Here is a 22,686-nt window from a genome sequence, read left to right as displayed (position 1 = left end):
CTTTCAAGGCCGATCTTGCCTACCAACTAAATAACACAACTTAATTTAATGGTTTCTTAACAACAAAAGGACATTTAATGGTTTCTTGTTCCTAATTTTTTTTTATTATGAACAAAATTTTGTAATTTATAATTTTATTTTAAAATATTTTATTAATATAATATTATTTCAAATGATCTAAGGGTTAAATTAAATCAGTAACTCGAAAATTGTACTAAATCATTATAAGGCCCATTGTTAATGAGTATCATTATTTTCATGGAGTTAGAGGTAATTAATAAGCAAGCAAAGATGGAATTTAGAATTACTAATCCAACGGCCAAAAAATCCATCCCAAGATTCGAGACCCGAATCACCCCCTATATAAACACACACAACTAATCACCCAACCTCCACTCCTAAACCCAAAGGTCCTCCCGCCAAAAGTAACAGAATCACAACCACCCAAATGGAAATCTTTTCCTCCGAACCAACGACTCTCCTCCTCCTCCTCCTCCTCACAGCCCCCTGCACCACCGCTGACTTAACCTCCCAAGAACTCGATGCCGCCCTCTTCGCCCTCCGATCAAATGGCTACACCCTCTTCCCCAACGCCATCACCACATCTGATCTCCAACCCCGCCTCCTCTCCTCCCAAAACTCTTCTTTCACTTTGTTGTCACCCCCTGATTCCCTCCTCTTCTCCCTCGACCTCCTCTCCTCCGCCCGCCTCTATACCTTCTCTCTCCTCCTCCACGTGTCACCATATTTACTCTCCACGTCAGACCTTCTCTCCCTCCGTCGCCCTTACATCGAAACCCTCCTCCCTAACCGCCATCTCTTCATAGAAAAAACTCAGGTATCCCACAACGGCAGCGTCTTGCCATCCGTTGCCGTCGACGGGGTCCGCGTCTCGGTTCCGGATCTTTTCCTGGGGTCAAACATTGCTGTCCATGGACTTGATGGGATTCTTGTTCCGAGATACAGGGCCAGGGATAATGATGGTGCTCTTAGTGAGCTAGGGCCTGTTATGGCTCCTAAAAGTCGGTGTGAAATGTGCATTTCGCCGGTTAATCCACCGGAGAGTTTGCCACCAATGGGAAGTAGGGTGCCCGAGATGGTGACTGTGGGTACAGGACTCAAGAAAGATGGAGGGTCTGATCCGGATGATGATCGTGGCACTAATAAGGGATCTAGACACAGTACATTTTTCCAGTTTAAACACCTTTTCACTCGGTGAATTTGCCCTTTTTTCTTTCTTTTCCTGACTGGATACAGAAGAAGCAGTTACATCTTTTCATCACTTAGGTGTCAAGAATAGTTTTTCTTTTTGGGGGGGCTGGAATTCTTGATGATGGTCTGTTTCGACAATGTAACATTGTAATTGTCAATGAATTTGATCACAGTACTAGTCGCATATTTCATTCATTATGATTTTCCACTTGATTTTTGATCATTCACAGCAAAATAAACAGATAAAGTAGTTACATTAGTCAAAATAAAGTTACTAGGAATCAAGATGAAATCCTTTATTTATAACAAAAAAAGTCAAGATTGATAAGAGGGTTTAGTCTTGGGAAATAGTCTTACTGGGAACACCTCGGCAAATTGTGGTGGTGGCTTTTGGGTTTGGATTCTGATTCAATGATATGGTGAAAGCCTTGGAGTATACTGCCTTCTTGTGGGTTAAAGCCGAGGGAAGCGGTCGTGGCCTGTGTTATTATTAGGGCTGTAACGGAGAATCCGAAAGAGTTCTCCATAAAGACGGAGGATGCACTAGAAGCGAGAGACTGCAGAAGAGGTAAAAGGAGGATTCCGATCCTTAATGGAGAAAAACTAGTGTTAGATTGTTCTTGGTGCTTAATTATGAACGTAAAGAGACTTGATTAGAAACGTAACTGGGGAGATTAATAGATCAGAAATGGGGGGTATATGAACAGGTTAATGTGCTAGATAGTACCCAATGAGTTGATTTGGCTATATTAATTTAGCTCAATTATTATGCACTCTGATTTTATGCATGGACGGTTCCTCTCCATTTTATAGCTCATGCCAATTGATGTTAGTAAGATATTATTTTGGTAATGGTTGCAAGCCTACGACTTTAGTCAGAGTTAGCTCTCCATATGGATGTAATTTTTGAACTTCAACCTAATGTCTCTCAGGCAAGCTTTTGATATACCATAGATCAGACCAAGAGAGAACTACAGATATTATTGGTTCACCAAAAGCCACCTTCTTTGCATCAATCTGTTTGAAAACTCTCAAACTAAGATTTGTGTTCAGTGTACTATTGAGCTTGCCATTTCTGGAGGATAAGCAATTTTAATTCGGCTAATCTATTCAAGGGGAGACAAAAGCAGAACAAATGCGCAAAGAAATAGGCAAAAAGGAAATACAGGAACAAAGTTGAGGACAACTTGAGGAGAAACAACCTTCTATCAAAATGCTTGGTAAATATGCGGGAATAGAAGCCGCTATTTAGTGAGTTGGTGCATCATTTATTATGAAATGGGACAGAAATTATGACCTTGTGTTTTTCCCTTTTTTTTTTTGCGTTCATAGTTTTTCTGGAGCCTATAAAATTTTTAGCAAGGTTTCAGAAATTCAACTAAACTCCAACTCAAACACTTGCTCACTGTCAATTCTAAATGTTTAACTGGAAAACACCATTTCCTTCAGTGAAGAAACATTCTGACAAGTTTGAAAGATAATTTATCTAGCCGACAAGGCTACTGAATTTTACTAAAGAGACGATGGAAAGTATCAAAAATCTAACTGTAAATCCTCCTTTTTATTTTGAATGGAACTGGTACTCAAAAACCTTGGTAAAACATTCTGACTTTCTAAGTATAGAGCTTATAGTCCACAACCATGTTATCCAACCAGAATCCAGTACATGTATACAATTACTAATGAGTAACTTACCTATTTTCTTAGCTTCTCAAAGGGTATTTCTTTTCATTTTTATTGAACTGTTCCCTTCTTTCCTATTTCTCTCTTTTCTCTCTTAGCGTTAACTTTTCAAAGAAGAACAGAGACCTTCCTTCGAACTTTGCCGTGGCTAAAGTAATTAATTAAGACTACGTACAGTTCAAGGCCAGCCTTAAGATTAAATACTAATTTGCAGTTCATGGCCACCTTCCATGCTAGAGTGCAGACTGGTATACCTTATACTGGATTGGCACCATAGCCTCTATGCATCCCAACAATAAACAGATTTTTGCAGAAGAAATTTGGCATATAAATAGTATAGTTAAACATCAGAGACCACAACTCCCATTCTCTCACAGATTAAGAGACTACTATATTTTGAAATAAGCATCAACTCCTTTATTGATTCCATTTATTCAATCAAGTTTACCACACAGCAAACACCATAAAACTTAGTGATAATGCTAAAAGCAAAACACAAAAGAAAATAAAAACCAAATCGAACATCCTAAATACTGCCTTCTTTAAATGAAGACCTCGGCACTAACTGGATAGCCAGCGAGCGGAGCAGCAGCAGCTGGGCCAGAAGATGCATCACAGTAGCCTCTGAGGATGTTGCCCTCCTCAGATGTGAAACCAAGGGAAGTGAGCATGGCAGGCCAGCAGTTACGAGTAATAACCTCAATGGCACGGCAACAGTCAGGGCCGATATCAGTTTGGCCATTAATAAAGAAAAGAACTATCTCATTAGTGCATGATTTCAGCTCATTTAGTGCATTCCAGCACTCAACAAGGCCTCCACTAGCCTCAAGCCTTGCTGCAAGGTTATGGCCTGGCTTGCTCTTGCTGGATAGGTCCCTTGCAGCAGTTGCGCTAGCCAAGAGGCAGACAAGGACCAAAAGAAGAAACACATTTTTGAGAGCCATGATGTTTTTTGTATGAGATATAGTTGACAGGGACAGAGAACAAACTGATGGATGAGGAGAATATGAGAGTCAGGGAGCTAGCTAGGTTATTTATAGGAGAAATAGAGGGAGATCGAGGAGAGGACTAAACGTAAAGGTGTGATTCATGTCAAATCATGATTATGAGCTCTAATTGTCTTAAGCAAAGGATTAATTAAGAGAAGATGATGGGTTTCTATAGCTGAGTAACCGCAATATTAATCAAGCCCTTTTTTTCTTTTTTTGATTGGCTGGTCCCTTTTCCCAACAGTCGGGGGCGGAGCACAACATCTTCACAGAGCCGAAGGTTAACTCCAGCTCTCTGAGGCATCCGTTTGCAACATTCGACCACTTTAATGCCCCTCTTGGTTACAAGCCCACTTTAATGTAATATTAATCAAGTTAACTTGCCGGAAGACCAAAAGTGAGTGAAGTTGGTGGTGAACACAAAGCGACAGCCATGTGAAAAGTTTAGAGAAAATACTCGAAAACCTTTCAGACTTCATACGTTCGCAGAGTTCAGTTTCAAATCAGCTCATACTACTTCTTAAGTACGTACTTTGAAAGCGCACAACTGTTGCGCCCAAGAAAAATTGTACCAACTCAATTGGAAAGCGTAATTACACTCTTATAAATCACAAAGAAAACTATATGTGTCAAAATAAAAGTGCTGAAAAACAAAATTGTCAACGTAATTCAAGTTGGGCCTGATGTTGGGCTCAACTTCCAAACGGCCCAAATCTAAAAATGGACTCTACATAGCCCATTTGAACAAAACCGAATTCCCTCATCAGTGTCTCCGGCTGCTGCCGGGTTGCCAAGGAAAAGACCGAAATATGAGTGTGTCGGACCTGCCAAGGAAAGAAGCGAACGTGCTAAAAGGCCACGAAGGTGCAGTATTAGCGGCGAGGTTCAACAGCGACGGCAATTATTGCCTGAGCTGCGGCAAAGACCGCACCATCCGTCTTTGGAACCCACACCGCGGCATCCACATTAAAACCTACAAATCTCACGGCCGCGAAGTCCGCGACGTCCACGTCACCCCGTACTCAACTCTTGCGCCATTATTGCCAATTCCTTTCTTTTCTCTTTTGTTTACTAATCTTTGCAATTTTAACATTTATAATTTATTTGATTGTCTTGCTCTTTTCTGTAGAGATAACTCCAAGTTGTGTTCTTGCGGTGGGGACAGACAGATTTTCTACTGGGATGTCTCAACTGGTCGTGTTATTCGCAAGTTTCGAGGCCACGATGGCGAGGTTGTTACTTTTACTAGATTTTTTTTTTTTTTTGCTTCTTTAGTTAATAAAATGTTGCTAATTTGTATTTTTATTTGAATAAAATGTGATACATATTCAAATAGTATTATTGTTCCGTATTAAAGTTGAATAATAGATTTTGCTGTTCGCTAAAGTTGATTAATTCTTCAAACATATTAGTAGTATTTTTCAATAACTAGAGAAATCTAAATTTGAATTGGCAAATAAATTTATTTGTTTTACTGATATTCCCTTTTCATCATTAACATTTTTCCTAGGTGAATGCAGTAAAGTTTAATGAGTATGCATCAGTGGTAGTATCTGCAGGCTATGATCGGTCCTTGCGTGCTTGGGACTGCAGGTCTCACAGCACTGAGCCTATACAGGTTGAAATTTTTAATTCTGAAAAATTAAAAGAGAGAAAGAAGAACAAACATGTTATGAATACATTTTAGTGTATGTAATAGCTAACTGATCGAAAGGTCACACTGATATGCAGATAATTGACTCATTTTTGGACACTGTCATGTCTGTGTGTTTAACAAATACTGAAATTATTGGTGGGAGTGTTGATGGAACTGTTCGAACATTTGATATTCGTATTGGTAGGTATGGAACAGTAACTCATTCTATTATTTTCCTTTTCATTCTAATGCAATCTATATTGGTAATCACTCTATGCACTTCCCTTACAATGTTTTTCCTTGCTTTATGCTGTAGAGAAATATCAGATGACTTGGGGCAACCTGTCAACTGTATCTCAATGTCAAATGATGGTAACTGCATATTAGCCAGTTGCTTGGATTCTACTTTACGCCTTTTGGACCGGTAAGATCTTCACCTTAACTGGATTTTTGCTGCAATGCATGCCTCTAAATCTGGTTCTCTCCTATGGCAGATCCACAGGTGAATTATTGCAAGAATATAAAGGACATGCTTGCAAGGTTAGAAAGCAGATGCCTTATTACTGCTCTTGCAAATTATTCATCATGCCTTCAAGTTTTTCCTCGTCCGTATACACAGTCTTCCTTTAAATGTTGATTGTCAGTTCAAAAGCATTGTGAATATAAAGGACATATTTTTAATGGTGAAAATATCCACTAATTTAGTGTCTTTAGTCAGTCCAATCTAAATTTCCAAGCTTTTAAGGTTTTCACTCATTTTCATTCATGGCTTGCTTTAATTTCCTTTTGTTATTCTGCTATAGTCCTATAAAATGGATTGCTGCCTAACCAACACTGACGCGCATGTAACTAGTGGATCTGAGGATGGCTCAATTTTCTTCTGGGATCTGGTAGATGCATCTGTGGTTTCAAAATTCCAGGCTCATGCATCTGTGGTACTATTTTCTTTTTCTTATAAATTCTACTGCCGGTTCTTCTAAGTAGGGCTGATATTTCAGGATAATCTATTTTACTATTGGTGCTTCCTAAATGTTTTACGACAGTATTTTGGCTTGCGAGGTTCTTTCTTTTTCCCCTTTTTCATCCCTTTTTGCTTTACTTTTTGTCTTGGAATTTATTTGGATAAGCTTTCTTGAATGCTCTGTGATGGAATCATATCATCTGAGAGCTTTTGCTTGCTTTGTTATGTACTTTGATTTCACAACATAGAATTTTTTATCTAGGTTTAAATTTTATCATGTAGTTTCCAATGGCAATGCTTTCTGCAGTTTTCAAAATATTATTATGGAAAGTTCTTGAATATGAATTATCTGATGCTTGTGCATGATCAGTTACATAATCCAAGTGCAAAGCCTCATCCCAAATATGACTTGTCACAGTCCACCAATTAACACCCTATTTGAAGGATGTTACGTTCTATTCATAGGTTACATCTAGAAGGCAATTTCCAGAATTTTTTAAACATACCATATGGATTAGGCTACTAGAGAAAATTGTTTATTGATGCATTATGATTAGGGCTCAAGATCATTTCTGAGTGGCAGCTTGATTTTTTGAGATAAATATATGCACTGCAGGAGTATTGCTAGTTTCTTGGTGAAGATGAAAAAAGGATGATTTTTCTTGCATAAACTCACTGTTAGCCCTAACTTTATCATATTTTTCAATGAGAATTCCCCAAATTTTTGTCTAGTTCTTTTCATGATGGAATTTCGGCATTATCGTGCTTGATGCCATAGAGATGTTAATGGGAAAAGGGCATTTTGCAATAAAAGTGAAGAGCTCCTTTTTGCCAATTTATTGTACAGCCTTTTTCTATTTGATGTTTTAGTCATTTTTTTGCTGTTGGCCTCAGCCCTTAACCTTCATGCAACTATCAGTTGGAAGTTTTGAATTATGCTTGAACATATATATTGGGTTTTCAAACGATGAATTTTGAATGAAACACGGGAGGAAGTATAATGCTTTAACTAATTAGGAGATACATGACACTGGTGTAGTTAGAGCTGGAATTTGCATTAGTTGTTTGGCCTTCTGTTTTGTCCCTCTTCCTTTTGCAACATTCTAGATATTTGTTTGGATTAATAATGTAAGATACACATCTTTGCACAATGTAAATGTAAATCAATTTTAACATCGCTTTGCATTTTGTTTCACATCAGCTATGGTTTCTCTTTTTACAGTACTTAATTGCAGGGACAGCTAGTCTTACAAGGCTAACATTATTTTTTCAGGGTTGATAAAGCTGAATGTGGTCTTGCATTATTATTCTTTGATTGGTTTATCATTTCTGCATAACAAAAGGATGAACTTAAAACCTTTGATCTTTCTTTGGCAGGTAACAAGCGTGAGTTACCATCCAAAAGACAATTGTTTAATAACCTCCTCTGTGGATGGCACTGTTCGAGTTTGGAAAACATGAGATTATGGAACAATTAAGCTCTGCGAGACTGCATTTGTTAGGATAGAATTAATACCGTTGAAAGAATTTTGGAGGTGCAGTACCTGACATTTTGCTTACTTCGTAAATTGTTGTTTTATGGCGGAACCAGATATTTCTCTCTAGCATTTATACATGAATGAACTTCTTTGGTTTGTGAGAATTCTCGCATGGTCCTCATATCTTGTTTAGAACTCTTTTAGTATAAGAAGATTCCTATAGAAATTGGACCCTGGAACAGAAGAAAAAATTCTTCTGTTATTTGGTATCATCTCCTTGATGCATTTATGATTTTAAGAGCAGCTACATTAGCAACTGTAATGCAGTATATTTGCCACTTGTGTGCCATCTCTCTACGCAATACTTTCTGACTACATATGAAAGTTGGACTCAGACACAGTCTGCCTTATATTTTCCCAAAACGTAACAGGTGATGAGAAAATTAACAAAATACTGACACTGTCAATCTCTTTCTCCAGTTATTGCTGGATATTCTGAACATGAAGATATCTTTTGAACCACTTATAAAGTTCAAGAAATTGTTTCCAAATAGTTATTAAGTTGCTCAGTTAGCATACTTGCTTCTCTTGCTTCAATTCTTATCAAAACTTTAAGGTACAAACCATGTGATCCCCAGGTGAGCTAACAACAAAGTCTGACGTCTTTCAGCTACAAATTGTGATTAGAACAGCCTCGAAACATGGTAATATTGACTTCTTTGTCTCAGGAAATGAAAAATACAAATGTTATCGCAAGCATTAATTAGTTCAAATCAAAATTATCAATCGAAGCTGACTGAATGCAGTTAATTGAAATTGATTTTTTTCAGTTTTAATATTAATTGAGCAGGAGAAATAATATACTTTGATAATTTTGATCGGTTTTTGATATTAAAAATTGACAACTTAATATACCAAATCATTAATAATATATTTTTATATAAATGTTATTAATATTTTTAACATAAACTTTTAAAAGTACTTCAAAAATATATTTTATATATAACTAATCAAACGGAACAAGATAAATTGATTTCTATTGTTTTCGAATTTTGGCTTTCGAAACTCCCGATGCTCACCCCGTTTGCATTGTTGAAATTCAAGAACAAAAGCTCCACAAAGTGGCTGTGCTTAGGGTTAAGGTATTCACGTTGTGGCCGTGGAGACCTGGGCTCGAATCCCACAGCTAAATGAGATGTAACCTGACCTTAGCTCAGTTGGCAGAGCGGAGTACTGTAGTGGGTTTAACCCTAAGCCATCCTTTGGTCGGACTCTTACTCTTTTTATCTTATGATTTGTTGATAGTATATCATAGTGAGTTGCCGACAGTGTATATCCATCAAAAAATAAGGTTTGCAAACATCATTGTTCACGTGATAAAAGTCAGAGATGATGTTGACATATTTTATATATATATATATATATATGTTATTTGTTATTTGTATATCATAGTACAGTACAGATTCAAAAAATAAAAAATAGAGAAATTTGATGATGATATGGTTTATTTTTAGTCACGTATTTCTGATGTTAACATTGAACCATCCGAGTCTGATATAACTCTCAAATGATCCGAAAAGAATAGAAAATCACAAGAGTTTGATTTCACATTTTTATCATCTCTTTTGCTTTTAACTGCATGAAATGATTAAATATAAATTGACGAGCAAATGAATTTATACCTTGAAAGCTCAAGATATAAACATATATTTTCCCTGCATTTATGGCTTTAACCTGTTTTGGGGGTGTGGTGGGAACTTGGATGATGACTTTTGAGTTGATATTGGTTTTTGGACTGATTCTTTCTGGGGGACACATACAACAATTTGCCCAAGTTTTATTTATCGTGCTCACTATTTTTTTTGGTACAATAATTGAAGACCAACATTGTAAAGGATTTTATATCCAATTTTAAAGGACGTTTTCAAATTAGTACTATCATTTTGAAAAGAAAAATGCATAAGTATTTTATAGCAAAATTAAATGTCAATTACATAAATAATATAAGTTTATCTGAACGTTTAGATTAATAATAAATATATGCACCCGAACATTTAACTCATCAGTTGGTGCTTAATCTCTCTATTTTAAAAGTAAGGTTCGAATCCTCATTCTCTCAATTATAAAAAAAATTAATAATAAATATATGTATCAAAAAGTCAAATTTCAATATATTTATATATAACAAACAATTAAAAACCATTGGTGTTTAGTTCAAACAGAACTTTTATCAATTAAAATCAAAATGATAATATAAAAAAAGAAGTTATAAAAAGTACCAACTGTATAGAATTTTAAATAATCGAGCACGAATTCAAAAAGCTTCCTTTTATATTATTTTGGAAAGAAAATAATTCAAAGTTGAAATCTTCATTCTTTAAAAAATAAATCTTAAATGAGTAGCTCTGTCTCAGGCTCTCTCAACCACTAAAATATGATGTTTTTTATAATTGCAAGTAAGAATTTATAAATGAAGCATGGACTCGTATTGAATGTTAAAATTTTGAAATCTGTAATTATATTGGTGAAAGATGATGCTCTCACGTTTTGTTTGGGAAGGCAAATCGTTTTGTTTGGTTTAATTAGAAATGAAGAAAAGTTTGGATCTCTTTATTGCTCTTAAAATTAATTTTGAGGTGGTAAAACGTAAAAGTTAAGTAATTTGATTCAAACCCCAATTGATTGAATATAAATTAATTTTAAAAAATCAACATGCACTATAAGAGTAATTTGAAACTTCAAATGATTTAATATTCAAATTGACTTGTATTTACAAAAATGTAAATGATACTAAATTATAAACTAAAATGACTCAAATTTTATGTTAAACAAAATAATATACATTTAAATTTACTTTTTGAATAATAATAGATTTTATACATTTATCATTAACTCAAATTTTCAGATACAACGATTTTTATATTTGTGAGAGAACGTTAGTCATAGCCCATGCCCGCACAAGTTTATGTGAAAGATTTCTTGACCTACCAAAATAATATCTCAATGTTTGACATGAATTAAAAAATGCCTATAAAGTTTATATTATTGAAAAATGTTCTTCCTATCCTTAATAAATCTTTGGATATATATATATATAGCATTGTCTAATGGAAAGAATAATGTAGGGAAACAATAACATAAAAAAGGTTGTACAGCCCCAATAATAATAATATAACTACTCTACTCTAAAGTCCCATTTTCTTTGAGCTTCTACTCTTTTCCTTTTTTTTTTCTTTTAATTTGGAAGATTACAATTTGTTTGCTTGGCATTTATAGTAATTAAATTTTACTGTGACACTCGTACAAATTAGAACAACAAAACAAAGCAAAATTAACATTTCTCATGAATCGCAGCTAAGGAAATAAAATGATTAATTAGAGAATCAAATACATTTCTATTGTTGTTTCTATAAAAAAAATTTGGTGAACCAACCTTGCCAATAAAAATTAGAATAGGAAGAGTTCATTAGTAAATATTCGGTGGTTGTTAACTCTTATGTAATTCACTGAAAAAAATTAGACATTGCATGATCTGAAATCCTAATAGAAATATTGATATTTGATATGAAAAAAAAAATCAAATTACACAATTGTAATGTAGAAAGAAAACAGAGAACAAGTTTAAACACATAAGCAGTGAATTTATTGGGAAGTATGGAATATTTGGTAACAAGCATGGCTTGTTTTCATAAAAACAAAAAAGTTTGATAACTTGATTTTGCATGAAATAAAAGTTCAACGGTTAAAATTGACATTTTGAAAAGTATACATTTATCCTAATATTTAACTTAAGCAAAGAATTTTAATTTCATTATTTTTTATGGGTCTTTGACCAGGCGTTACATTATCACATATTTTTCGTTGAAGATGAGATAAGTAACCCAAAACCCATGAAAAAAGCGAATCAACCCCCAATCCCATCAACGTAAAATCGAAATGACCTTTTTACTCTTTCTTCCCGTACAACCAAATTCGATGGACTGGCGCTTGGCTGTTTCCAAATACCCAATTACTCGCCGAGCCTCCAATCACACCAACCCTTAAAAGAAAAAAACAAATTATTCATCAAAGAGAAAGAAAGAAGGACCGGAGAAGAGATTAGATTCTGTGGTTTACAATTCACTTTCCATCCAAGCAATCACTGTTGCCAGCTGTACCCTTTTCCATCAAACCAAAATTAAAACAAAAAAGGACAAGGAAAAGGACCCACCCCCCACCTCAAAAATAAAACACTTTTTTTAATTTTTACATGTGGGTCCCATATGAATTAGGGCAAAGACTTGCTCGATTGTTCCTTCGAGGTAAGGGACCCATAGTCACATGCCTTACCACGTGGCATGTTTCAAGGCCAGACCACTTAGCCAGGGCTTATAATTAAGGGTTCTTCTTGTTTTTTTCTCTCTCTATCTCTTTTTTTTTTTTTTTTTACTTTGAGATCGTTAATTTTTATGCGATGGATTAAAGTCATTAAGCAATTGAGTTAAGCTACCAAATTTCCAGATGTCATCTGATTATTGGAAAAACAGCAACGTTTTTGTTGTTGAATTCGCTGGAAGCTGGCATTTCTTTGATGCTTCTTCCTTTCAATTCACGTTGTTAAAAAGGCAGCAAAAATAACAATAATAAAAAAAAGAACAGAACAGCTTAGCCCCTCGAAAGGGTCAAAAAGGGGCCTGTAACCAAACCAATCTCTACGTGTGTTAGTCAATGATCACAAAACCATAGATCATACAACTTTGTGGATTATCTTTCTGGGGTTATGATCAACCCTTAAGCCAACATTATTGTAAATATTTTCCTGTGGGCAATGCATATTCATGATGTAATCATTAAAGTGATTGCCAAACACGTATTAATTTATTCTTTCACTAAAATATGTGTTCCTAAACTTTTGATTAAGATGAGTTCAGATGCTATTTTTATGAAATTTTTTATTTAATGAATGTAAAAGAATAGTAAGTTTTTTTCATTAGATATAAAAATAGTACTCGTAGCAATAGTGAATAAAGATTTTTGATAAGCTAAAATAAAAACAAAAGAAAAGGAGGCTAATTGCTCCACCGACAGTCTATTAGCACATGTGGCATGACATGAAAGTGACTTGGTGTGGCGGCCCAGCAAAAGCGACTGTCTATAATAATAAAATAAATAAATTAATCTTTTTTTTATATTTTAATTTTGTAAAAGATAAAAAAAAAAAAAAAGAAGGCGATCATTTGTCACCCAATCCTTAACGGCCAAAAATTGAATTTTTTATTGGGGGGTTTTGTCGGCTGCAGGTGTCATTGTTGTGCTTTCAGGAGCAAGATCATCTGAATAATTGGATCCATGAGTTAGGAAGAGCTTCCCTTCCATTATTGTCTGATGCTGACTTAATATTAATTGATGAAGCTGAAAGACGCTGCAATTTTAGGTGAATCACACTTTAAATCTAGGTTGACAGGCTACAAATAAAACTCTCAGCACAAGCATTATACATACTTCTACAATTGGGGCAGTAGCAATTCCGGCTTATTTAAGTGTTGCTAGCTTCAAATTTCAATTTAATGTCTCATATTATTATTACTTACTAAGCATGGCGATGCTGCTGGAGATTTCTGTTTCTTTCTGATTTTCTTTGAAGTCCTCTTTCTGGCACTGGCATGGACATTGATGAGGACATTTATGTTGGAAAATGATTTAAATGTACAGAACTGCGAATAATATGAAAGGAATACTCTTTCATCAAAAAAAGATAAAGAATCGACTAAAGATATTGTATTGCTTTGATGGCGAGTGGGTTGCCTGTTTTTTCTCAAATCTTTCTGGTTAAAAGATGATGACTTGTGAGATGGAGGATATTTACAAAGGGTATTCTTAATTATTTATTTATGCCATTTTAAAACGAAAAAAAAAAAGGGAGAAATTTTTTTATTTTCTTTCAGGCTAATAAATACAAAACAGGATTTCATTTTCTGACCAAAATTTTGATACCAAGAGTAAAAAAAAATCCCAATTAAAAGGAGTGATAAGGAAGTAAAAACCTGCATCTGAAACCCATAAAGGTTGGGTTGGGTTGGGTTGAAAAAACATACAATTGAAAAGTGTCATGAAATTGTTGTAAAAAAAAATTTATTTTTGAGATTTTTTACAGTCCGTAAATTTGTTGTCATAAAAATGCCACAAAATATTAAAATATATAAAAAATACAATGTTAGAAGAGTAAACAACGAGTCATGCTTTTATGTTTTTAAGAAACTATTATTAAAATATTTCAAAAATAAATTATTATGCAGTTTAATTTTAGTGATATATACAAAAAAACAATCATGAGAGTTCTAAAAAAAATGGAAATTAAATAATTATATTCTCACTCTACTTTTAATTTTTTTAAATGAATTAAAATTTTTTAGTTTAAATTCAAAATATTTGAATGATTAAAGAGTAATTTTATAAATCAAAGTTTAACATAAACCTAGGGTCAAAAGTACTTTGGAACATTAGGAACGTAATATCAATCAGCCTCAACAGTCAAAAACAACTAAAGAGTCGAAACCGTCCGTACCAAAAATACGCTGACAGAAATAATGAGAAAAAGTGAAAAATTAAATTAGCCTGTAACAAAATACTTATAAAACAAAATGCGAAATAATAAAAGCTAGGAAGTAGGATCTGCTCACGCGGCGTAGATTATGTCATTATTTTTTGTACATTATGCCAGTGTACGCGTTTTCTTTAACTCTTTCTTTCTTCTTCTTCTTCTCTCTTCGGTTTTGTTTTATGTTTTTTTTTTTCACTTTCACAGTTTCACTTGCCCAAATTCAAAAAAAAAGAAAAACCCCTTTGTTTTGGACCGAAAAAAGGACAAGAACAAAAATTTTTACTACAGTGAATATCTTGCTGTCTTAAATATTTACTCACTTTATCTTCAAAACTTCAAAAGAAGAAAATTGGGTTTTTTTTTTTAATTTTCTCTCTCATTGTGGAAATAAATATTTTGTTTGTCCACCAACTGTGGTGGGGGCAACACCCCAGCGCCACCATCTCTTTCTGGACCCCACCACCTTTGCTAGCCTTTTCCTCTCTGTCTACTTCATTTTTTTTGGTTTTTTTTTTTATTTTCTTACTTTTTTTGGGAAGTTTTTAATCTTTCCATCTTCTTTCTCTCTCTAATTAGAGGTATTCCGTCTGTCATCTCCTTCTTTGTTACGCGTCCACATTTCAACACTCTCATCACTCCTCCCTCTGTAAAAGCCCTCCAATCTTTTTATCCTCTCTCTCTCTCTCTCTCTCTCAAATTGTCATTATAGATTGAGACCAAACCAGCCAGGTTACAGAACAGACTTGGCTTGCTTCTCAATCCAGAAACCCACACTCTTTCTCTTCTTTGCTCCTTTCCCTTTTCCTTTTACTTATATTATTATATTATTATACCATCAAAGGCTACTCTTTTCCAGTCGAGCTGGGATTTGGGTTTCGTGTGATGGGAGGTGAAGGGATCCAAATTGGATCTTTTCAAGGAATTTGGTGGTACTGAGACTGAGTTTCATTAAGTGAAGAAGAGACCGAGTTTTCCTGAGTTGGGTTGTTCTTGTTTCTGCTATAGTGAGTTATGGACACTGGAGGTCGACTCATTGCTGGTTCTCACAACAGAAATGAGTTTGTTTTGATAAATGCAGATGAAAATGGAAGAGTAAGGCACTCGAAATCTCAAAAAAAAAAAAAAAAAAGAAGAGAGAAAAAAAGAAAGCTTTTCGTTTTTGCCTTTATTTGTTAATTTGAGGAATACCCATTTGCTTGTTTGCTGTTTTATGAAATGGGTTTTCGTATTTTTTGTGTATTGCTAGAAAATGTAAAAAATTTGAGCTTTTTTCTGATCTGGGTTTCACTCGAAATGTAACAAGTTAGGGGTTTTTAAGGCTAGATTTACACAATCTAGTATCTTTTTCTTCCCATTTTGAGCTTCAAATCTCTAAATCTTGTGATTTTGTTCTTTGGGTTTTGGGGTTTTTCTTCATAGGAGACAAATATGTTGACTTGTTGGAGTGTTGCTTGGTTAATAGACATTTCCATAAAAATGGCCAATATGTGTTGATTTAGTTGAAGTAAGACCGGTTTTTTTGTTGTTAATAGTATAATTTGTGATTTTATTAAGCTTGGCTAAGATTTCCTTTCGCATTTGAGATTTGGTGATCCTTTTGCTTAGATTCTGGGAATTTGGCACGATTTGGAAGAAAGCATGAGACTCTGATTCTGGTGTGCATGTTGGTCACGCCAAATTGTTGAATTCTTCGGAAATCTCCAAATATTTTGGAAATTGACGAATGGATGTTATGAATTTATTCAAAATGCTAAGTGAGCTCTGCATTTGTTGGAAATATTGATGTAAATATTTAATGAAGTAGCTTATAAAGCATTTTTAATTTCTTCTTTAGGGATCCTTATGAAACCATCCCCCATCTCTCTTCTCATTTTGTTCTTTGTTTCATATGAACTCACTACAATCATGGAAAGGAGGAAATAAGGGGGGAAGTATTGGTTTCCTGAAGTTATTAGGACCATGTGTAGATGATAAAAAAACTAAAGTGAAGAAACTAAATTCCCTATATATGCAATTTGTTTTTGTTTGTTATGAATGTTGCATTATATCAAATTGTTGCACAATAAGTTGGAATCAAAATTTTGGTGGATTTGATTGATAAACTGATCAAGCTTTGATATAATTAGCTTGTTAGGATTTGTAAAATCCAGTAAGAACTGTTCTCCTTCAGGGCTATGGAAACAGAGCTTTCATCAGTGATTTTATTTTTTGCTGGTTTTGTTGTTGACACATTTCATGATCTGATGCTGATGGTACTCTCTTTATGGTTGTGGTTCTTATCAGATCAAGTCTGTGCAAGAATTGAGTGGGCAAACATGTCAGATCTGTGGGGATGAGATTGAGATTACAGTGGATGGGGAACCCTTTGTTGCCTGCAATGAATGTGCTTTCCCTGTCTGCAGACCCTGTTATGAGTATGAGAGAAGGGAGGGAAACCAAGCTTGCCCTCAGTGCAAAACCAGATACAAGCGCATCAAAGGTGAGATTCTTTCTGCAATATATGGTCTACATTGGCAGCCAAAAGTGACTTTTAAGAGTGTCCCTAATTAGTGACGTAAACTGCAGGCAGTCCTAGGGTTGAAGGTGATGAGGAAGAAGATGACATAGATGATCTGGACAATGAGTTTGACTATGATGCTTTGGATCCTCATCAAGTTGCTGAGGCAATGCTCACTGCTCGCCTTAACACTGGTCGTGGTTCTCATCCTAATACCTCTGGAATTCCCACACATTCAGAACTAGATTCGTCTCCTCCTAGCTCTCAAATTCCTCTTTTGACTTATGGTGAAGAGGTGATTCTCTCTTCTCTTCTCTCTGTTTATACATTTTTACAAGTGTGTCCAAATTACATGTGCATTGTGCTTTTACACTGTCACAAGCAACAGTTGCATTATGATAGCAATGCTTTTATTGTTTTAGGGTTCTGAGATTTCTGCTGATCATCATGCACTCATTGTACCACCATTTATGGGCCATGGAAATAGAGTTCATCCAATGCCTTATACTGATCCATCCGTGCCTTGTAAGTCATTATCCTTCTGTTTGTTACTGATTTTGAATTCATTATCTCTCTAGTTTGAACCTTGGTGTTTCCAATGCTGCAGTGCAACCTAGACCAATGGTTCCTGAGAAAGATATAGCAGTATATGGTTATGGAAGTGTGGCATGGAAGGATCGGATGGAGGAGTGGAAGAAAAGGCAGAACGACAAACTTCAGGTAGTTAAGCATGAAGGAGGGAATGATGGTGGAAACTTTGATGGAGAGGGGCTGGATGATGCTGATTTGCCAATGTAAGTTACTGTTTAAAGTATTTGGGTTGAATTCTGTTACTAGTGTTTATAAACATTGACAGTGTTTTAGGTAGATCTGTGTCTGAAATTCTGCAGAAGGGCATCTTTTGCTTGTGTATATATAATTGTTTCTTTGTCATTTAAAAGATGGTTTTTCTTTTCAGGATGGATGAAGGCAGGCAACCACTTTCAAGGAAGCTACCCATTCCATCAAGCAAGATAAATCCATACAGACTGATTATCATACTCCGTCTTGCAATTCTTGGCCTATTTTTTCACTATAGACTTCTGCATCCAGTCAGGGATGCTTATGGCTTGTGGTTGACATCTGTAATATGTGAAATATGGTTTGCTGTTTCGTGGATTCTGGATCAATTCCCAAAATGGTACCCTATAGAGCGTGAAACATACCTAGATCGGCTATCTCTGAGGTTTGTGGTGGTGGCCACAGCTTACCATGTTTACATAATTATTTGGCATGAATTCAGATTTCCACCTCCATGTTTACTGTTCCTTTCGTGCTATTTTTGAATACAGTGCCACTTTCCTTGTTAATTTTACTTTTATGCACAGGTATGAGAAAGAAGGGAAACCATCAGAATTAGCTAGCATAGACATTTTTGTGAGTACAGTGGATCCTATGAAAGAACCTCCATTGATCACTGCAAACACTGTTCTGTCCATCCTTGCTGTGGATTATCCAGTCGATAAAGTTGCATGCTATGTATCAGATGATGGTGCTGCCATGCTCACATTTGAAGCACTCTCTGAGACATCTGAATTTGCTAGGAAATGGGTTCCTTTCTGTAAAAAATTCAATATTGAACCCCGTGCTCCAGAGTGGTATTTTTCTCAGAAGATAGACTACCTAAAAAACAAAGTCCATCCAGCTTTTGTCAGGGAAAGGCGAGCAATGAAGGTATGTGGCTTCTTGTCATGCATTGTAATATGTCTTCTGTTTAATTTTAATTTTTTTGAGTTACTTAAAATCATCTGCTGTTCCTAATCAATCTGCCATTGAATATAGCAATTATGATTTTTATTCTTGATAACCTGAAGTGTTTAATTTATTTGAGTTTATTATTTGATTGTGCAGAGAGAGTATGAAGAATTTAAAGTTAGGATAAATGGATTGGTTGCTACTGCACAGAAGGTTCCTGAGGAAGGTTGGACAATGCAGGATGGGACTCCATGGCCTGGAAACAATGTCCGTGACCATCCTGGCATGATTCAGGTGAGATGTTGCATTTGACTTATTGGATTTTTGTCCTTATATTTCAAAGTACTTCTAATGCAGATGACTTGAAGGATGAAGGGACAACTTTTACTGTAGGGAACACAGCACCTTTCTGATTGATGCAGTTCTTGATGAAATGCATAATCCTTAGTTCCCTTCTCTTAACCATATCTTTGATTCGTTTCTGGGTTTGATTGGGAAAATGAGTTATTTGAATTGTTTATTATTTGGGATTTGTGAAAGTAGCTCATGATTTAAGGACTTGATTCATCTTTGGTGCATCTTATGTGCATGTCTGTTATGCAAATCCTGCTTCCTGTATTTTGAGTGTTTTTTAATTTTTAGTTCTTTTATCAGACAGTTTGTTGATATATGGCATCCTGGGACCCTGTTTGTAGGATTGTGAGCTGCTTGCTATTTTGATTTAGGAGCTACTGTAAGACTGATTCATTCATAGATGTTCTCTCCATGCCACATAACTACAATATTTTTGTTTTTGACAGGTCTTCCTGGGTCATAGTGGTGTCTGCGATGTGGAAGGAAATGAATTACCTCGCCTAGTTTATGTTTCTCGTGAGAAGAGGCCAGGGTTTGAACACCATAAAAAGGCTGGGGCCATGAATGCTTTGGTAAGGCACACTTTCTATTTCTATTTGATACTCTTTTAGCAGTTAACACATGGTCTTGAACTGATGACCGTTCATTGTTTGTACTGAAGATACGGGTCTCAGCTGTTCTCTCAAATGCTCCTTATCTTCTGAATGTTGACTGTGATCACTATATTAACAATAGCAAAGCACTTAGAGAAGCCATGTGTTTCATGATGGACCCAACATCAGGGAAGAAAGTTTGTTATGTGCAGTTTCCTCAAAGATTTGATGGAATTGATCGACATGATAGATACTCAAATCGAAATGTTGTGTTCTTCGATGTAAGTATATTTCATTTCATCCATATTAATTATCTGTTCTTTCCATTACCTTTTAAAACTTAATCTTCAAAATGAAAACAGATCAACATGAAAGGATTGGATGGCATACAAGGACCAATATATGTTGGAACAGGGTGTGTTTTCAGAAGACAAGCACTTTATGGTTATGATGCACCAGTTACCAAGAAGCCTCCTGGCAAGACCTGCAATTGTTTGCCAAAATGGTGCTACTGCCTATGCTGTTGTTCTAGAAAGAACAAGAAAACAAAGCGAAAGGAGAAGACAAAGAAGTCTAAGCAAAGGGAAGCTTCAAAGCAGATACATGCTCTTGAAAACATTGAAGAGGGAATTTCAGGTAAGGGTTCACTTATGAGGGGTTACTCACTGTTGTGTTTATAATGTATTTTATTGTAACATTCTAAACTACAATCTGTGTGCTACTACCAGAGGCAAACTCTCAGAAGTCATCTGAGACATCACAAATGAAATTGGAGAAGAAATTTGGTCAGTCTCCTGTTTTTGTGGCATCTACTCTTCTAGAGGATGGTGGAGTTCCTCAAAATGCAAGCCCTGCATCATTACTAAGAGAAGCGATCCAAGTCATAAGTTGCGGTTATGAAGATAAAACGGAATGGGGAAAGGAAGTAAGTAAAAATCCAAAAATCAATCTAAATATTAAATATAGGCAAGTTGTACATTTTAATAATTCAAACCTTTCAACTTGCAACCAGGTTGGCTGGATATATGGCTCTGTGACTGAGGATATCCTGACAGGATTCAAGATGCACTGTCATGGCTGGCGATCTGTGTACTGCATACCTAAACGACCTGCTTTTAAGGGTTCAGCTCCTATTAACCTCTCAGATCGTTTGCATCAAGTTCTGCGTTGGGCTCTTGGATCTGTTGAAATTTTCTTGAGCAGACATTGTCCCATCTGGTATGGATATGGGGGTGGGTTGAAATGGTTGGAACGATTTTCCTACATTAACTCCGTCGTGTATCCGTGGACCTCCATTCCCTTGCTTGTCTACTGTACCCTTCCAGCTATCTGTCTCCTTACTGGAAAGTTTATTGTTCCCGAGGTAAGAACTCACTTTGTCTTGTTTTGTGCTTTATACTAACATTGAAATCTAGCTTTTTGAGAGAAGTTTATTCCTGTTGACTCCTGGAATTGATATCAAAAGCAGTGATAACTGTTGAAACCTGAAATGTGTCCATATGCTCACACCAGCATCATAATTGAAGCAGTAGCTGCATTTCTGTTTGGTTGTCTATGCCATGATATCATGACTAGGATAGTTTTGAAGCATCTCTTTTCAATGCTTTATCTGTCATATAAAATATTTTACTAACCCCGAAAAAGATAACTAGGGTGTTTGAGGTTAGTTTCCTTGTTGAGTTTTGTGTTTTCCCTGTAAGCAAGTCCCTCCTATACATGGTGGGTTGCTGTGTTCCCCAAGTTTCACTCTGTTGATTTAACTTCTGCTCATTAACTAGCTAGGGCTTTGTCTAACATGGAGTTCTGACTCTCACTTGCAGATTAGCAACTATGCCAGTCTTATATTCATAGCTCTCTTCATATCAATTGCTGCAACTAGTATCATTGAGATGCAGTGGGGTGGTGTTGGAATTGATGACTGGTGGAGAAATGAACAGTTCTGGGTTATTGGAGGTGTTTCATCACATCTTTTTGCCCTCTTTCAGGGTTTACTAAAGGTTCTGGCTGGTGTCAGCACAAGCTTCACTGTGACTTCTAAAGGAGCAGATGATGGTGAATTTTCTGAGCTTTACCTCTTCAAATGGACATCCTTGCTCATCCCTCCCACGACCTTATTGATCATAAACATAGTTGGTGTCGTGGTGGGGGTCTCAGATGCCATCAATAACGGGTATGATTCATGGGGTCCATTGTTTGGGCGGCTATTTTTCGCCCTTTGGGTTATTATCCACCTCTACCCCTTCCTTAAGGGTTTGCTCGGGAAACAAGATCGGATGCCAACCATTATTTTGGTGTGGTCTATCCTGCTGGCCTCAATCTTGACTCTTATGTGGGTGCGAATTAACCCATTTGTCTCTAAAGATGGTCCTGTGTTAGAAGTTTGTGGGTTGAATTGTGATGACTAGGAAGAGACGAATAAAGAAGCAGCTTTGGCTCTTCAGTTACCAATTTGCGAAGGGTGGTTGTGAAGTTGTTGCAGAAGGAATTTGTGTTCTTCTGTGCTGAATTGTTCAGCAGGTGTTATGTTGCATGGTGAAGTTTTTGTCATGAGCGAGCAGAAATTTTGTGGGAGGCAAATTATCGGTTGGGGTAGGTGGGTGGGTGGGTGTTGTAGATATAGAAGGGGGGGAGGGGGAGGGGGAGGGGGAGGGGGCTGACACATTGTTCTTTGTTTTTACAGAGTTCCTTTTTAGTAATTCTTTTATTATATTTTATGGGGTTTAGGATCCCTGTTTTGTAATCTGTTGTATTTTTTGGGTCTGTATTCCGAAAGTTACGATATTTATTCCCCTTGCCAAGATGGGGGATCTCGTATAGGTGTCCCAAAATTTATTCTCATTCATCTTCTTTTATTTGTAATGTTTCGCCTGGAGTTTGTCCAATGCACGCTCATAAAATTCAAGTGATGAATGTTACTATCAACTCTATTTGTTTCCTCATCTTCTTCTTCTTGTGTGGTGTTAACAAAT

The 22,686-nt window shown here is 35.9% G+C and overlaps 4 protein-coding genes across 4 annotated transcripts; 3 read left to right on the top strand and 1 right to left on the bottom strand.

Annotated features, from left to right (window-relative positions):
- Positions 1–448: 448 nt before the first annotated feature.
- On the top strand, positions 449–1,407 carry LOC18611730 (Fasciclin-like arabinogalactan family protein). Its single transcript, XM_007048145.3, has one exon. It carries the CDS (start codon positions 449–451, stop codon positions 1,217–1,219), a length of 771 nt encoding a protein of 256 aa, XP_007048207.2. The 3' UTR covers positions 1,220–1,407.
- A 2,030-nt stretch (positions 1,408–3,437) lies between these two features.
- Positions 3,438–3,985, bottom strand: LOC18611729 (egg cell-secreted protein 1.2). The gene has a single exon (XM_007048144.3). The coding sequence runs from the start codon at positions 3,837–3,839 to the stop codon at positions 3,438–3,440; it is 402 nt and encodes a 133-aa protein (XP_007048206.3). The 5' UTR covers positions 3,840–3,985.
- A 662-nt stretch (positions 3,986–4,647) lies between these two features.
- LOC18611728 (Transducin/WD40 repeat-like superfamily protein) lies at positions 4,648–8,123 on the top strand. The gene is made up of 8 exons (XM_007048142.3): positions 4,648–4,902; positions 5,014–5,116; positions 5,395–5,502; positions 5,616–5,725; positions 5,837–5,944; positions 6,015–6,060; positions 6,324–6,455; positions 7,859–8,123. Exons 1-8 carry the CDS (start codon positions 4,694–4,696, stop codon positions 7,940–7,942), a joined length of 900 nt encoding a protein of 299 aa, XP_007048204.2. The 5' UTR covers positions 4,648–4,693; the 3' UTR covers positions 7,943–8,123.
- A 6,976-nt stretch (positions 8,124–15,099) lies between these two features.
- Positions 15,100–22,294, top strand: LOC18611727 (cellulose synthase A catalytic subunit 2 [UDP-forming]). The gene is made up of 14 exons (XM_018126638.2): positions 15,100–15,631; positions 16,823–17,018; positions 17,105–17,331; positions 17,459–17,561; positions 17,644–17,830; positions 17,995–18,261; positions 18,404–18,749; positions 18,927–19,064; positions 19,571–19,696; positions 19,786–19,998; positions 20,080–20,353; positions 20,446–20,642; positions 20,730–21,080; positions 21,538–22,294. The coding sequence occupies exons 1-14, from the start codon at positions 15,551–15,553 to the stop codon at positions 22,120–22,122; spliced, it is 3,291 nt and encodes a 1,096-aa protein (XP_017982127.1). The 5' UTR covers positions 15,100–15,550; the 3' UTR covers positions 22,123–22,294.
- The last annotated feature ends 392 nt before the right edge of the window (positions 22,295–22,686 follow it).

This window comes from Theobroma cacao, chromosome 1 (genome assembly GCF_053813885.1).
Source record: "Theobroma cacao isolate CCN51 chromosome 1, ASM5381388v1, whole genome shotgun sequence".
NCBI lineage: Eukaryota > Viridiplantae > Streptophyta > Magnoliopsida > Malvales > Malvaceae > Theobroma > Theobroma cacao.
Note: the sequence above shows the minus strand (reverse complement) of the source record. Positions and strands in the feature narration are given on the sequence as shown.

Excerpts from the sequence above, each read along its gene's own strand:
- LOC18611727 (XM_018126638.2), top strand. The coding sequence starts at position 15,551 with ATGGACACTGGAGGTCGACTCATTGCTGGTTCTCACAACAGAAATGAG. Across the intron at positions 19,697-19,785 it reads CTGGGGCCATGAATGCTTTG|ATACGGGTCTCAGCTGTTCT; the intron begins GTAAGGCACACT and ends TTTGTACTGAAG. Across the intron at positions 20,354-20,445 it reads CATTGAAGAGGGAATTTCAG|AGGCAAACTCTCAGAAGTCA; the intron begins GTAAGGGTTCAC and ends TGCTACTACCAG.
- LOC18611728 (XM_007048142.3), top strand. The coding sequence starts at position 4,694 with ATGAGTGTGTCGGACCTGCCAAGGAAAGAAGCGAACGTGCTAAAAGGC. Across the intron at positions 5,117-5,394 it reads TTCGAGGCCACGATGGCGAG|GTGAATGCAGTAAAGTTTAA; the intron begins GTTGTTACTTTT and ends CATTTTTCCTAG. Across the intron at positions 6,456-7,858 it reads TCCAGGCTCATGCATCTGTG|GTAACAAGCGTGAGTTACCA; the intron begins GTACTATTTTCT and ends TTTCTTTGGCAG.
- LOC18611730 (XM_007048145.3), top strand. The coding sequence starts at position 449 with ATGGAAATCTTTTCCTCCGAACCAACGACTCTCCTCCTCCTCCTCCTC.
- LOC18611729 (XM_007048144.3), bottom strand. The coding sequence starts at position 3,839 with ATGGCTCTCAAAAATGTGTTTCTTCTTTTGGTCCTTGTCTGCCTCTTG.